General features: G+C 28.5%; 1 protein-coding gene across 2 annotated transcripts in view; it reads left to right on the top strand.

Annotated features, from left to right (window-relative positions):
• The window catches only part of LOC112685181, a 53,100-nt gene extending 40,948 nt beyond the window's left edge, over positions 1-12,152 (top strand). For both annotated transcript variants that reach the window (XM_025556982.1, XM_025556983.1), the window contains 16 exons: positions 1,209-1,346; positions 3,054-3,197; positions 3,268-3,423; positions 3,490-3,624; positions 3,804-3,908; positions 3,986-4,141; positions 4,218-5,156; positions 5,770-6,359; positions 6,423-6,662; positions 6,874-6,990; positions 9,797-9,992; positions 10,097-10,194; positions 10,267-10,503; positions 11,345-11,500; positions 11,592-11,759; positions 11,848-12,152. In XM_025556982.1, the coding sequence (XP_025412767.1) occupies positions 1,209-1,346; positions 3,054-3,197; positions 3,268-3,423; positions 3,490-3,624; positions 3,804-3,908; positions 3,986-4,141; positions 4,218-5,156; positions 5,770-6,359; positions 6,423-6,662; positions 6,874-6,990; positions 9,797-9,992; positions 10,097-10,194; positions 10,267-10,503; positions 11,345-11,500; positions 11,592-11,759; positions 11,848-12,081 (3,809 nt within the window). In that variant the 3' untranslated portion in view covers positions 12,082-12,152. The remainder of the gene's footprint in view (positions 1-1,208; positions 1,347-3,053; positions 3,198-3,267; positions 3,424-3,489; positions 3,625-3,803; positions 3,909-3,985; positions 4,142-4,217; positions 5,157-5,769; positions 6,360-6,422; positions 6,663-6,873; positions 6,991-9,796; positions 9,993-10,096; positions 10,195-10,266; positions 10,504-11,344; positions 11,501-11,591; positions 11,760-11,847) is intronic.
• Positions 12,153-12,530: the final 378 nt, after the last annotated feature.

Below are 12,530 nucleotides of genomic sequence, written 5' to 3'. Positions count from 1 at the left end.
TGTGTGTGTGTGTGTGTGTGTGTGTGTGTGTGTGTGTGTGTGTGTGTATGATGTGTGAGAGAATATTCATTTTGAAGAATTCACGTTTTGGTTTCGAATAAAAAATTAGAAATCCATTAGGTTTCGCAAGAAAAATATATGAGAAAATATTATATATCATCTGTATAAACAGAAAAATGTTGTAAATTCTATTTAAAATATAGACTAGGATAAATTAATGTTTTACTACGGCTTATAAGAATATTTTGAAATAACAATAATTTTGTTTATACAAGTATTATATAAATAATAATATGTGTGGAGATGTGAAGGACATGTGTGGAGATCCGAAGGCCCTATAGAACTGGCCACGGACTGGAAGCCGGACACAAGAAGGCCGAGAGGACGACCCAGACAGCGGTGGAAAGTCAGGATTGCAGGAGATCCATCGAGATTGGGAGTGGGCGACGAAAAAGAACTAGCTCAAGATAGAGATAGATGGAGGCAAGTGGTTGTTGCGGCAATGGACCTAAAGGACCCGTAAAAACTAAAGAAAGAAAGAAAGAAAGAAAGAATATTAATATGTATAAAAGTTCAAATTTTTTCCAAATTAAAATATAAAATAAATTTTATAGATGATTTAACATGTTTGAAATACTTTTAATTAAATTATAGGAATATTAATTATATTTTGTAAACTCTTAATTTAATCGAAGTGTATAAAAATAATTTAAAAAAAGTATAATACTATATACGTGTAGAATGTGAAAGTATACCTTATAAAAATTGAACGTGTCATGTTTATAACTAATACATTTCTTGTTTTATTAAACACAATAAATTATCGTATTTTAAAACGATTTTGATTTAATAGTCTTTTTTTTCCTTTCAAATGTCGATAATGGGTATTATCAAAATAATAATAACCAACTACAAATAATAATACCACTTCTTCGAAATTAAAACCGCTAACTGTAGGATATATCCTTTGGACCATTTTCACCACACTAAATCTTACAATATGAATATTTTTTTTCCCATGTTTAAGTAAAAACATAGTTTCAGGGATTCATATTATGTTTTATAAAATAACTAATAATATTCGTAACTGGATTTAATAACGTATCTGATAATTTACCGAATAAAATAACCGGAGTGACCAAATATTTTCCGCTTCAATAATCGTATACAAATATAATCAAATACGTCATCGTATTTTTATGTTCCAGTGAAAGAAATGCCAAAACTAGTAAAACTCGCTCCCCATAGATCGGTGGATGGATCATCGTTGCAACAAGAAACGAAAAAACGCAAAAGACCAATCGGAAAGAGTCATGCGTTGATTACTAGTAAACCATTGACAATCGGTAAGCAAGCATATATTTATATATTATATTAGTAAACCATGTTTATATACCGGTAAGCTTGTATGAATTAGAAATATTTTATTAAATCTTGTCAATTATTACGAAACGCGATATCCATAATGTTTTGATGACATCTATTGTTTAAAAAAAAAACTTATCTTTACTCGCTATTTCATTACATGTTTATCGTTATAAAAAATGTTTGTATAGCTTTTTTTGTTTAAAGAATAATACTTTTTTGTTGGAGTACTATCATTAAATAGAACGGCCAGAGCTTTATGATTTTATTTTTATTTATACTGAAGATCCGTAGGCTGAAAAAATACCTTTACACTATAAACGTATTCTTTCTTTTCGTCTCGTTTTTTGTAATGTTAATTATGTAAATATAGTCACTTTGGTTTTTATGATTTCGTGATTAGAGTATTATAACGTCATCTGAGACGTATATATCTGCCATGCTTATTATAATGCAATCGCTCTCGCCGAGAGATGACATTTCCGGACAACACCGTGTACATATAGAATAATCGACAGCATTGCAATGAAATTTAACATTATTATTTATATTATATACACTTCCATTGTTTACAAATGTGTTACATATGAAATTTTGTGATAATTATAACAATATAAAACGATGAAATAATTCACTGTTTTGTTGTTGTTTAAAAATATAAATTTATTGCAGTATAACATTTTTAACTTATAGATATTATATAAGTATTGAGAATATTATTATTCTTGTCAGCTTATGACAATCCTACATTTTCGTTTAAATATATAATCACATTATTTATATGTATAAAATAATTATAAATAATACAAATAAAATACAGATTTTACGAAAGCGGATTATGTTTAAATTGATTTGGCACACCGACACTTTTTAAAAAATACAATAACCATCAGCCAATGCTATTAAAATTCAATAAAACGTAATAGTGTATAATGTTTATAGTTCATGGCATATACTTAAATACTTTTTATGTTATACTGTTTATTATTTGAAACATCCTGTATTGTTTTATAAATAAGTATAAATTTATATTTTCCTAGAAATTAATTTTTAAATTTCCATTGTTCAAAGAAAATTATATTTTTACGTTAATAATTTATAAAATTAGTACTTATTGGATTGAGTTGAAATTTTTATATATATTTTATTTTGTTGAATTGCAATATTTACTAGTAAAAAAAAAAAAAAAACCATTATTTGATACAAACAATTTGTCTTGTTTAGAAATTATATAATAAAAATATTCTCACATAACTGATATCATGTAATTTTATGAAAATTAAAAATTAAAACACAAATTACTAATTTGTTGTATTTTAAAAAAGGTTTACTATAATTATTGTAAGCTGTTTTTATTTTTATCTGCATAATTCGTAATAAATTAACGGTAGTGTTTATTCAAAGTAAACTGTATTAGGTATATTGCGAAAATAATTACGGTTAGGTTATGATGGATTTCGATTTTGTTTTTAATTCCATAAATTTAACCACGGAAGTTCCTAGCACAATGAATACCGGATGGATTTAGTTCCTGATAGTTCATTAGCTCTATCCATTGAAAAATAATACGTAAATAATGTTTTTACATTCTAACAATTGCTGTTTTCTGCATGATGAATAACAATTATTTTACCATATTATCGGAGTTTTTTTTTTTTAATTAATAAATTTTGTTTTTCTATTCATAGTGGCTCCAACTCCAATAATAACTACCAGAAATGAAGACTCTGGTGGTGCTGCAAAGTATACGTTTACGTCACAGAACAATCCGGGATTAGTGTTGAAGAAAAAAGACTCCACTGTTCAATGTAGTCAAACTACTGCCACCAAAAGTAGACTGTTAAATTATTCTTAAATGAATCATATATCCAAACATCATTTTATGAATACCATTAAATTTAGCCGGCGTTAGTGGAAATATACCTGTGGGTATTGCTGTGGCCAGACAGAGGTACACTCAAAGTACATCTAGTACAGAGATTCAAAGGCAACGAGAAACCACTACAACAACGGTGTCGATGCCCGAGATCATTCATCAGACACCGATGCAGACAATGAGTAAGTTATATACATTTGATATAATTATTAAAATGTTAACGCAAATTAATTCAGTTTTTCCATTAGTGTTGTCCTATAACGATTGTTCCATGACGACTGGGTCAACGGCCGGTATAAATCGATGGCCAGCTTCTGGAGGCTGTAACATTCCCCAAAACACTATTGGAAGTCAGTGGAGTTTTCAAAACACCACGCTAAGAGGTAGATAATCGTAGATATTGAGTATTGTATCTTACGTAATTTTTCTTGCACTCAATAAATATCTCGCTCTCTTCTTTTTCTGTTAAGTTTAAGTTATTTCATTTGTATCGAATTGCTTTCAAGTATACGCCAATAGATCAACTAAAGTGTCCTATAGTAACTATTTTGTTGTTGTAAAGCTCCTGCTTTGGAACAACAGCCCATGCAGCAGCAACCGGTCGGGTATCAACTGGTCCAAGATCAATCTGGTCAATTTTTTTTATTGCCTCAAAATTCTATTACTGGTTTGTACAGTTGAATTATTACTAACGTAAATAAACAATGAATAATTAATTACTGAATGTATTTTACTGTTGAGCAGGTTTAATGACTATGCCTTTTGATTATTGTAAGTCAGATACACAAAACCATCAATCCAATCAAGGTTACACTCTCATTCAACAACCACCTCAACAAATGGCGACTATTTCACCTATCATAAATCACCATCCACAGTATACTTCTATTGCTAGTTCAGGTTATTATTATTATTGTTGTTGTTGAAATTGATTTTTCTTATTTTTATTTAATCTGTTAATTTTGCTTATGTTCAGGTTCATACTTGATTCAGCAAGTAAATTCTTCTAATCCACCAGCTCTCATAAATACTCACCATCAACTAACCGACTCTACTACACATCAACAGCCCTTATTACAGTTGGCATCACCTGAAAATCAAATGATTATTTTTAATCAACAACAGTCTGCTATTGTAGCTCAGCCATTGATCAGCCATCTGCAACCTTCACATCCGGGACTTACTATAGCAACTCAAATGCAATCAGGTTGTCAGAATCATATCAATGATAATATACAAACAGTCTCTGAGTCTGTGACTGTCCAAACAAAACTGGTACAACAGTCTATTACTGAAAAGAGTACAATTTCAAGTCACACAGAAGAAAATGTATCAATTTCATTAGATTATTGTAATACTACAGTAAGTAAACCTGAAAAAGATTTAAAACCAGATTATTGTGCTCCAGAGCCGGCTTTAGAAACTGAAGCAATTGTATCCCATGATGCAAGTAATCAAACGGACTTACAAACTGAAGATGAAACATATCACTCAATGACTGAAGAGAACAAAGAAACCGATTTTACTGAGAGTGTACAAGACTGTATGGCCGATGGCCAACCTTCGACTGATGGAGCCACGCAATCTGTGGTATTATCAATAGCTGAAAACTCAGCTACACCAGACATTACTGGGCTGGAGCTTTTGTTAAATAGTATTGAACAATTTGAAAAACGTAACTCAAGTAGACAACAGGACAACAGTTATCAGGATATTGTTATGCATAAGGAAGAGTCTATAAATACACATATGGTGGATACTAATGCAAACACAATTGAGGAGTCTGAAGAAAAAGGTGTGAATAAGATTGATTTGCTTTTGTTGGCTGAACAGTTTTTGGAAACTGAAAAATCCAGTGAAAATTCTGAATTAAGCAATGTCGACAATAGTTTTTCAAACAATCATAATCCATCAGGTATGTTTTGTATGCTGGTTGGGTATGAGTTGTATCTTTTTTGTTTTTTACCAACTTAGTTCTATGATGATATTAAAAACAGCTTTGGCATTATATGTGTGACTTAATATAAATTTTCCTTGATGGCCACTCTTGATATAAAATCTGTATAATAATCATATCAACACTATAGTATTCACATTATACATTTTTAATATTTAACATTTAAAATTAAATATTTATATTTATATTTTTTTTTTTAAAAATAACTATTATATTAGATACTTATTTTACTATTAACATATAAACATATATATTATATAAACATAATATTATAATTTATAATCAAGGATATTTTGAAGAAAAAAATATGTATATGACATTGTGTATTATGTTGGTGTATATTGTTTATGATAGTTTATTTTCATAAATATTTCTGTTACCCATATCGTTAAAGGATGAATAACATCTAGAACAATAATAAGTATAGGTAATTTTTTTCTGTGGGTAACCATTTTTTATAGATGTGATAAAATTTGTAAATCGTTATTTTGATTTAATAACTGTAAATATATTGTATTGAATTATTTTATAATTTATCTAATTTAAATGTATATATTTTAATTTATATTAGAAGAACTTCAAAATCATCAGTTTCCTCCAAGTACTAAACCACTAGAAGTAACAAACACTAATGATGTCGCTAGAAAAGTATACACCAAGAAAAAATTGTTGTTAACCAAGAATGAAAATAACATTTTGACAAAAGAAAAATTACAAATTTACTCGAAATTGGACAAAACTCAACAATTAACTGATTATTCTGATGGTAAAGTACTGAAGCGAAAAATCTCTGACTCAAGTTCATCATCATCTGGTCAAGTAAAACGTGGACCTGGTCGACCAAAAAAAGTTTTGAAAGTTGTTGATAGCGATAATATTAATAGTAATAACTGGCATGGCATTAAAGAAAAGCGAATGAAGTTGGAATGTAGCACTATAATGAAGCATAAAACTTCGAATTCCTCATCTTCGGATCTTTCGCCTCCTGTGTTGGAACCATGGAGTCCTTTTTCACCTAGAAAAGTTTCTACACATACTCCACCAACCTTATCGCCTGTATCATCAATGACTAAATTGTCAGAAGTACAAAAATCATCTGATGATGAAAAGTTGCCTGAAAAGAAGATAGCAAAAAAACGCTCCACTACATCATCAACTATTGTATGAAATTTATATATTTATTTATTTTTGTGAACTTATATTAATAATTTTATTGTTTTTTAGACTAGCGATGATGAATTTAGATCACCATTGAAAAAACGTAAAGTTGGACGTCCTAGGAAGCAATTAAACCTGTTTGATGAAAACAAAAAGAAAAATTTTCCTCAAAATCATAAAAAGGAAAAACAAGCTCCTTCGTCTTCAGGCTTTATTAGTAGTGTAGGAGCGATTAAAGTCAACAAAATAGAAACGTCTTCCAGTGGCCAGTACAAAATTAAACCTAAGTTAAAAGCTGAAGTTAAAGTAAGTTATGAATTAAGATATTCCTTTTAATCAGAATAGAAATATGTCTGGACTATGACTATACTAAATAAGTGGTTGATATTAATAGCATTAAACTAGAAAAGTATTTATAGTTATATTTATACATATTAGTATGGGAATTATATATATTGCAAATTTATTATGTTTAATTGTTATTATTAATTAATTTAATTGTCTGGTGTATTTTTAGATGAAACACTGGGATGTAGAAGATGAAGATGATGAGATTAGAGACGAAGATGATATATTAGCTTCACCAAAATATGTGTGCAAAAAACGTCAAATTGCTGATGCACTACATAGAATGGTAAATAGGGAATAATTTAATTGTAATTATATATTTCACTGAGTGATATTACCGAATTGGTGCTAATTTTGTTTTTAAATTTTTATCGAATAAATATATAAATATATGTGTAGTAATTAATATTTTAATTGGTTTATTAATTAATTTTTATTATACTTACTTTTTTTAATCAATGAGTTATTGTGAACATGATTGGACTTTTACCATACACTTTACAAATATAACAAGTATTCTAGTGCATTTAAGAATCAATGTTGTTTGTTGTGTTTTGTTATATTTCATGTAACTTTTGGTAATTTATCCATTAGTAAATTATTAAAAAAATTTCCAAATTAAATAGTATACTAGTGAAAAGCTAGTATCGGTAAAAAAATGAAAAGTGTAGTCTATGACCCAATATATTTCTACATCCAAGCTAGATAATATATAAATATATAGAAATTAAATAAATATAAACAACATTTTTCGATAATAAATAACTAAGTTTAGTTTGTTTTCAATTTTTAACACAGATTTCTGATTTTATCTTATATTGTTATTTATTCTGAATTTGGCATTTAAATAGTCAGAATTTGTTGACTGTAGAGAAATAAGTTTATGAACTTTAGATATTAAAATCATCATAAAATTATGTAAGTATAATTTTTGCAGGGACTTACATTGATAAGGCCATAACAGAAAGATCACATATGAATTTTAAGTGGTTTTAATTAATAAAAAAAACTTTAATAGACTGTAGGCGTACGAGTAATGGTTCATAGTTGTGTTTTTTAACTGTGAAAAATTAGTTAAATGTTACTATCAAATCACAATTAAATTTTTTCAACAAGTCATATAATTAATTATTATTGTGTGATAATTGCAATAATTAGTTTTACTATTGTCAGACACTGCACCAATGAAGTAAATTGAGAGTTAGTGTTTAGAGTGCATTTTGTACCATTAATGACATAATTATTTTCATTTGATTGACATTATGAGTTGTGTGAAATTGAATAAAGTGATTTTTATAATTTTATCATATCAAAAATTAACAAATCTATTTAAAATCTTATTGTACAAAACAATAAAAAAAAACTTTACGAAGTATAACAAAGATGATGCTCATGTTGCTGGTTTCAAGTTGTTTAATATTATTGCGATCATTTTGATAAAATTAAAAATGTTGGTGATCAAGTGATGATAATTTTTTATTTAGTACTATAGTATATTAATGTAAAATAAAAATTTAAAAAATTATTTAATTTCGTTTGCAAATACTTGGTTATTTAACTGTCGGTAAACCAATAATATGTAGTAAATTGACCAGATTATACGGTAAAAAAAACCTATTAATAAATTTTAAAAAATACAAAATTAAAAATTAAAGAAGTCAAAAATAAAATTGTTAATTTAGCTGAATTAAAAGATATTAAAAATTTACGAGGAATATTGTTGCTGAAGAACTCAAACCACCCTTTTTTTCTGTAAGAAAAATGAACTGTATTTGTATCATAATATGTTGGTTAATGTGCTATGTTTTTATTTAGATTATGTATAAGCATTTGTAAAACTGTAGTTGCCTAGAAAGTGGAAATGTTTCAAAATGAGTTTGAAAAAAAAAATAAAAGTAATTGTAAATAAAAAAATAAAAATAAAAAAGTTATTTACTTCAGTTTGGTATTATTGGAATCTAAAAATACTAATTCAATGCCCATGCGTGGATTGAATTTATATTTAATATTTATTGTTTTTGAATTTCTGAATTCTATCTATAACAATTTTCAGAATGTTATTGAATATTTTGTTTTTAGATTCTAAATGAAGCAAAAAATGTTTTAATTTGATCATGGTATGTTTTTGAAATGAAACTTAATTATTTTAACTTGTCATAAATCTACATTAAGAGTCTTGTTTAGTATCTCATAACATTAAAAATTTGGAATATATCTTATTTCAATTTTTTTAATAGTTTTTCTGATATGAAAGAAATATTGAGAAATTCTTTGATATGAATGCTAAATTTTGTCCAGCTAAAATGTACAACTATTGACAATATAAATTATTCAATTTGTTATTAAACATTAACTTCTATATAATTTAATATATTCATTAAAATAAATAAACATCGAATCCTTAGTATGAACTATTTACTGTTTTTTGCTTAAACATTTTCAGATTAAATCCTAATGATACCTATATGTTAAGACTACATTTGACATTTTAGTTATTATTTTTATAAGATACATTTAATACATATAAGACTTAACACTGACCTTGTCTCAAAGTGGTTGTTTTTTTAATACTATGATTTATCATTGTTTTCAAATGTGTGTACTAATAATATAACTGAAACAATAAAGAAATAAACACTTGAACTTTATGTCTTACTGGCTTCTTCAAATATAAATTACATTTAGTAATAATTATTTGATACTTGTACAATTTACTGTAATTATCTATTTTTTTTTTTTTTACTTTTAAACGTGCATTAGATTAAACCATATTTTTACTATTATAGAGTTATATAGATCAAAATATGCTGTTTATATGATCACATTTATTTTTATTTCCAACTTTTTGGTATAATTACCTTTAATGAATGATTAGTTAATACATTTCCAATGTCGATTACACTAGTGATGTGTATTTATTTTTCGTTTTCCACTATTTCGTACTTTAACGAAGTACAATTTGAGGTAATAATCAATAATAACATATTTTTAAACATTCATCTGATATAACTGCTTTTTAAAATATTTTTTTTAAAAACAATCGAATAGTCTTTAATGATATAATACCTATATATATATTTTTTTTGTTGTAGTCTTCTTTTTCTGACAACAAGCCTGCGGTGATTCCTAAGAAGAGGAAGTTTTCAAATGTTTCATTAGACAGTGTAGACAGCTTATTAGATGACGAAGTATTATTTACCCGGAGAGACAAGTTTCCAGTTAGGTTACTTCCAATGAATAGAAGTCAAACTTCGGAGTCCGAAATCTCTCTGGAACAAACTACTGAAGGTTAGTGTTTGATACATCGAGATTAAGTTTGAACAGCGATGTTTTTGTTTGATTTTTTTTCTATCGAATTTAAATACATGTTATGTTTATTATGATTGTTTCAGAACGGGATAGTAGTTCTACTACGGTCGAACTCGTTGAACAACAGTGCACACCCGTCAGCCCGAGTCGACCTAGCGTAGAATTAATAACTACCTGCGATGTGAGTTTTCTCATCATTACCGTTCTATGTGCTTATTCTAGTAGTATTGTTGACCATTCTGTGTTATTGTAGAACGATCACGAAAGAAAAAGACTGAAGAAAAAACGCAAACATAGAAAACACAAGCACGGTCACGACGAGCTGAGAACCAAACATAAACATAAGCATCATAAGAAACATCACAAAAAGCACAAGAAACGTAAAGACTCCGAGCCGGAGCTCTCTGTATCTGAACCACCGACACTGTCTCCTCAAACACCAGCCGAAGAAGTGAGAATTGACGATGACGACGATGACAAATCGAGAGAGGTAATAAACATGAATCGTATAATTCTCGTGTAAATTTTTTGTTTTATTTTTTTTTTTTTTTTTAATTTGAATATTGACGAATAAATTCACGTGTTGCGTATATATTTTTGGATATTATTTTGCGTAGTAAAATTTAGCTTTAGGGGATTGAAAGCCATGCTTTTATTTCTCTTTCTATCACACGAGTAATATAGTGATTTAGACGTTATCTATTTCCAACGCACCCATCGATCTATTAAGGCGACAACAATTTTGAAAACTGATTTGAATTCGTCGTAAAGTCTTCTTTAGATCGAATTTTTTAAATTTTTTAAATTTTGTACTTAACATACCTAAAAATTAATTTTTATGTTTCCAATTTGTTTAATTCTATTTTGTGAAATTTTGGGAGATAAAATCAAAAAAGTGGGAAAGTCGATCTAAAGAAGACTTTATGATGAATTCAATTCAGTTTTAAAAATCCTTATCGCATCAATAAATCAATTGGTACGTTGGAAATAGAAAACGTCTAAATCCCTATATTGCGCGTGTGATAGAAAGAGAAAGAAAATCATGGCTTCCATTAATTTATTTATTTAATCATCCCTTTAATTATTAGTATTAAAAAATTATTTGTCTTGACTGTATATTTTGTTGTTACACAATCGGTACGTATTTTGCACATGTTTATCGTTTGCACGTATAAAGTTGTTGGAATTTTGTAAATAATAATCGGCACTTTATATTATTTAAATGATTTTATTATGTAGTTATAGTTTATAATTATTTTTCGTTTCAAATTTTTAACAATAGAAATAAAAATGAAAATGTAAAAATGCTACATATTCGCATTATTATTTAGAACGATTCTAGCGAAGTAGACAGCAGTGATGTGCCGGCATTTTTGTCCGACCAACAGATATGGAAGTGGTCAGGTGACAGTTATAAGAGACCCGGTCGCGGTGGCAATAAGAAAACTTTTTATAAGTCCATCAGCCGAGGAGACGAGACTATAAGTGTACGTTGTACAATAACTATTTTTGTTCATTCTATACACATGGCGCGTTGCTAATAACATCTCGTGTACCTACCGTTCTTGATTTCAACAGATCGGTGACTGTGCTGTGTTTCTGTCGTCCGGCCGGCCGGATCGTCCGTTCATCGGCAAAGTCGATTGCATGTGGGAAACCAACATGGAAAAGATGCAAGTAAAAGTGTTCTGGTTCTATCATCCCGAAGAGACGGCTAGCGGCTTCACCGGTGATCTACCGTATCCCGTGAGTATACTACAGATACTTGTTTAGTTGTTCCGTTCATATGACTTGGTGGTTACAATACGTATGTATAATCAATAATGTGTCATAGGGCGCTTTGTTCAAATCTCCCCACAATGATATCAACGACGTGCAAAGCATTATGAACGGATGTCAAGTGGTATCTTTCGAAGAGTTCAAAACGGTCGTGGAAAAAGATCCGGAACGGTTAGACGCCATTTACGACAATAACGATTTGTTCTATCTGGCCGGTGACTACGAACCGGTTATGAAAATGATTACATTTTGCGATGGGGTGACGGCAACATCCAGCGACAAAATATAATCTGATCGTTTACGACTATTATTGATTATTATTATTATTTTTATTATAAATACCGTTTATTTATTGTATTACTATTATTATTATTATTATTATTATTTTTCCTTTTTTTTTTGTAGTATAAATTATTATTATTTTTGTTTTAATTTTAAACTTATTTGTTACTTGTTATCTGCGATTTAGGAGTTGACTCCGAAAACTTGTGGTTTTTCCATCTTTTTTTTTTTCGTGTTAGTTTTATCTTTTATTTTTTAACCTGATCTAAAATACAAGCTGTAGACATACTATACACATTAATACGTTGTTTTACATAATCGTGTTGCACATTGATGGTCGCGTTTCCAACGTTCTATTTTGATCTCACGTTTGGTAGCCAACGAGAAATTGTTATTAGGTATTCGGTTCCTAAACGTAATAGTTGTATGTTGCATGCGACTGTTCCAATGTCTTTC

Source organism: Sipha flava, unplaced genomic scaffold (genome assembly GCF_003268045.1).
Source record: "Sipha flava isolate LNK unplaced genomic scaffold, YSA_version1 268_pilon_pilon, whole genome shotgun sequence".
Taxonomy (NCBI): Eukaryota; Metazoa; Arthropoda; class Insecta; order Hemiptera; family Aphididae; genus Sipha; species Sipha flava.
Note: the sequence above shows the minus strand (reverse complement) of the source record. Positions and strands in the feature narration are given on the sequence as shown.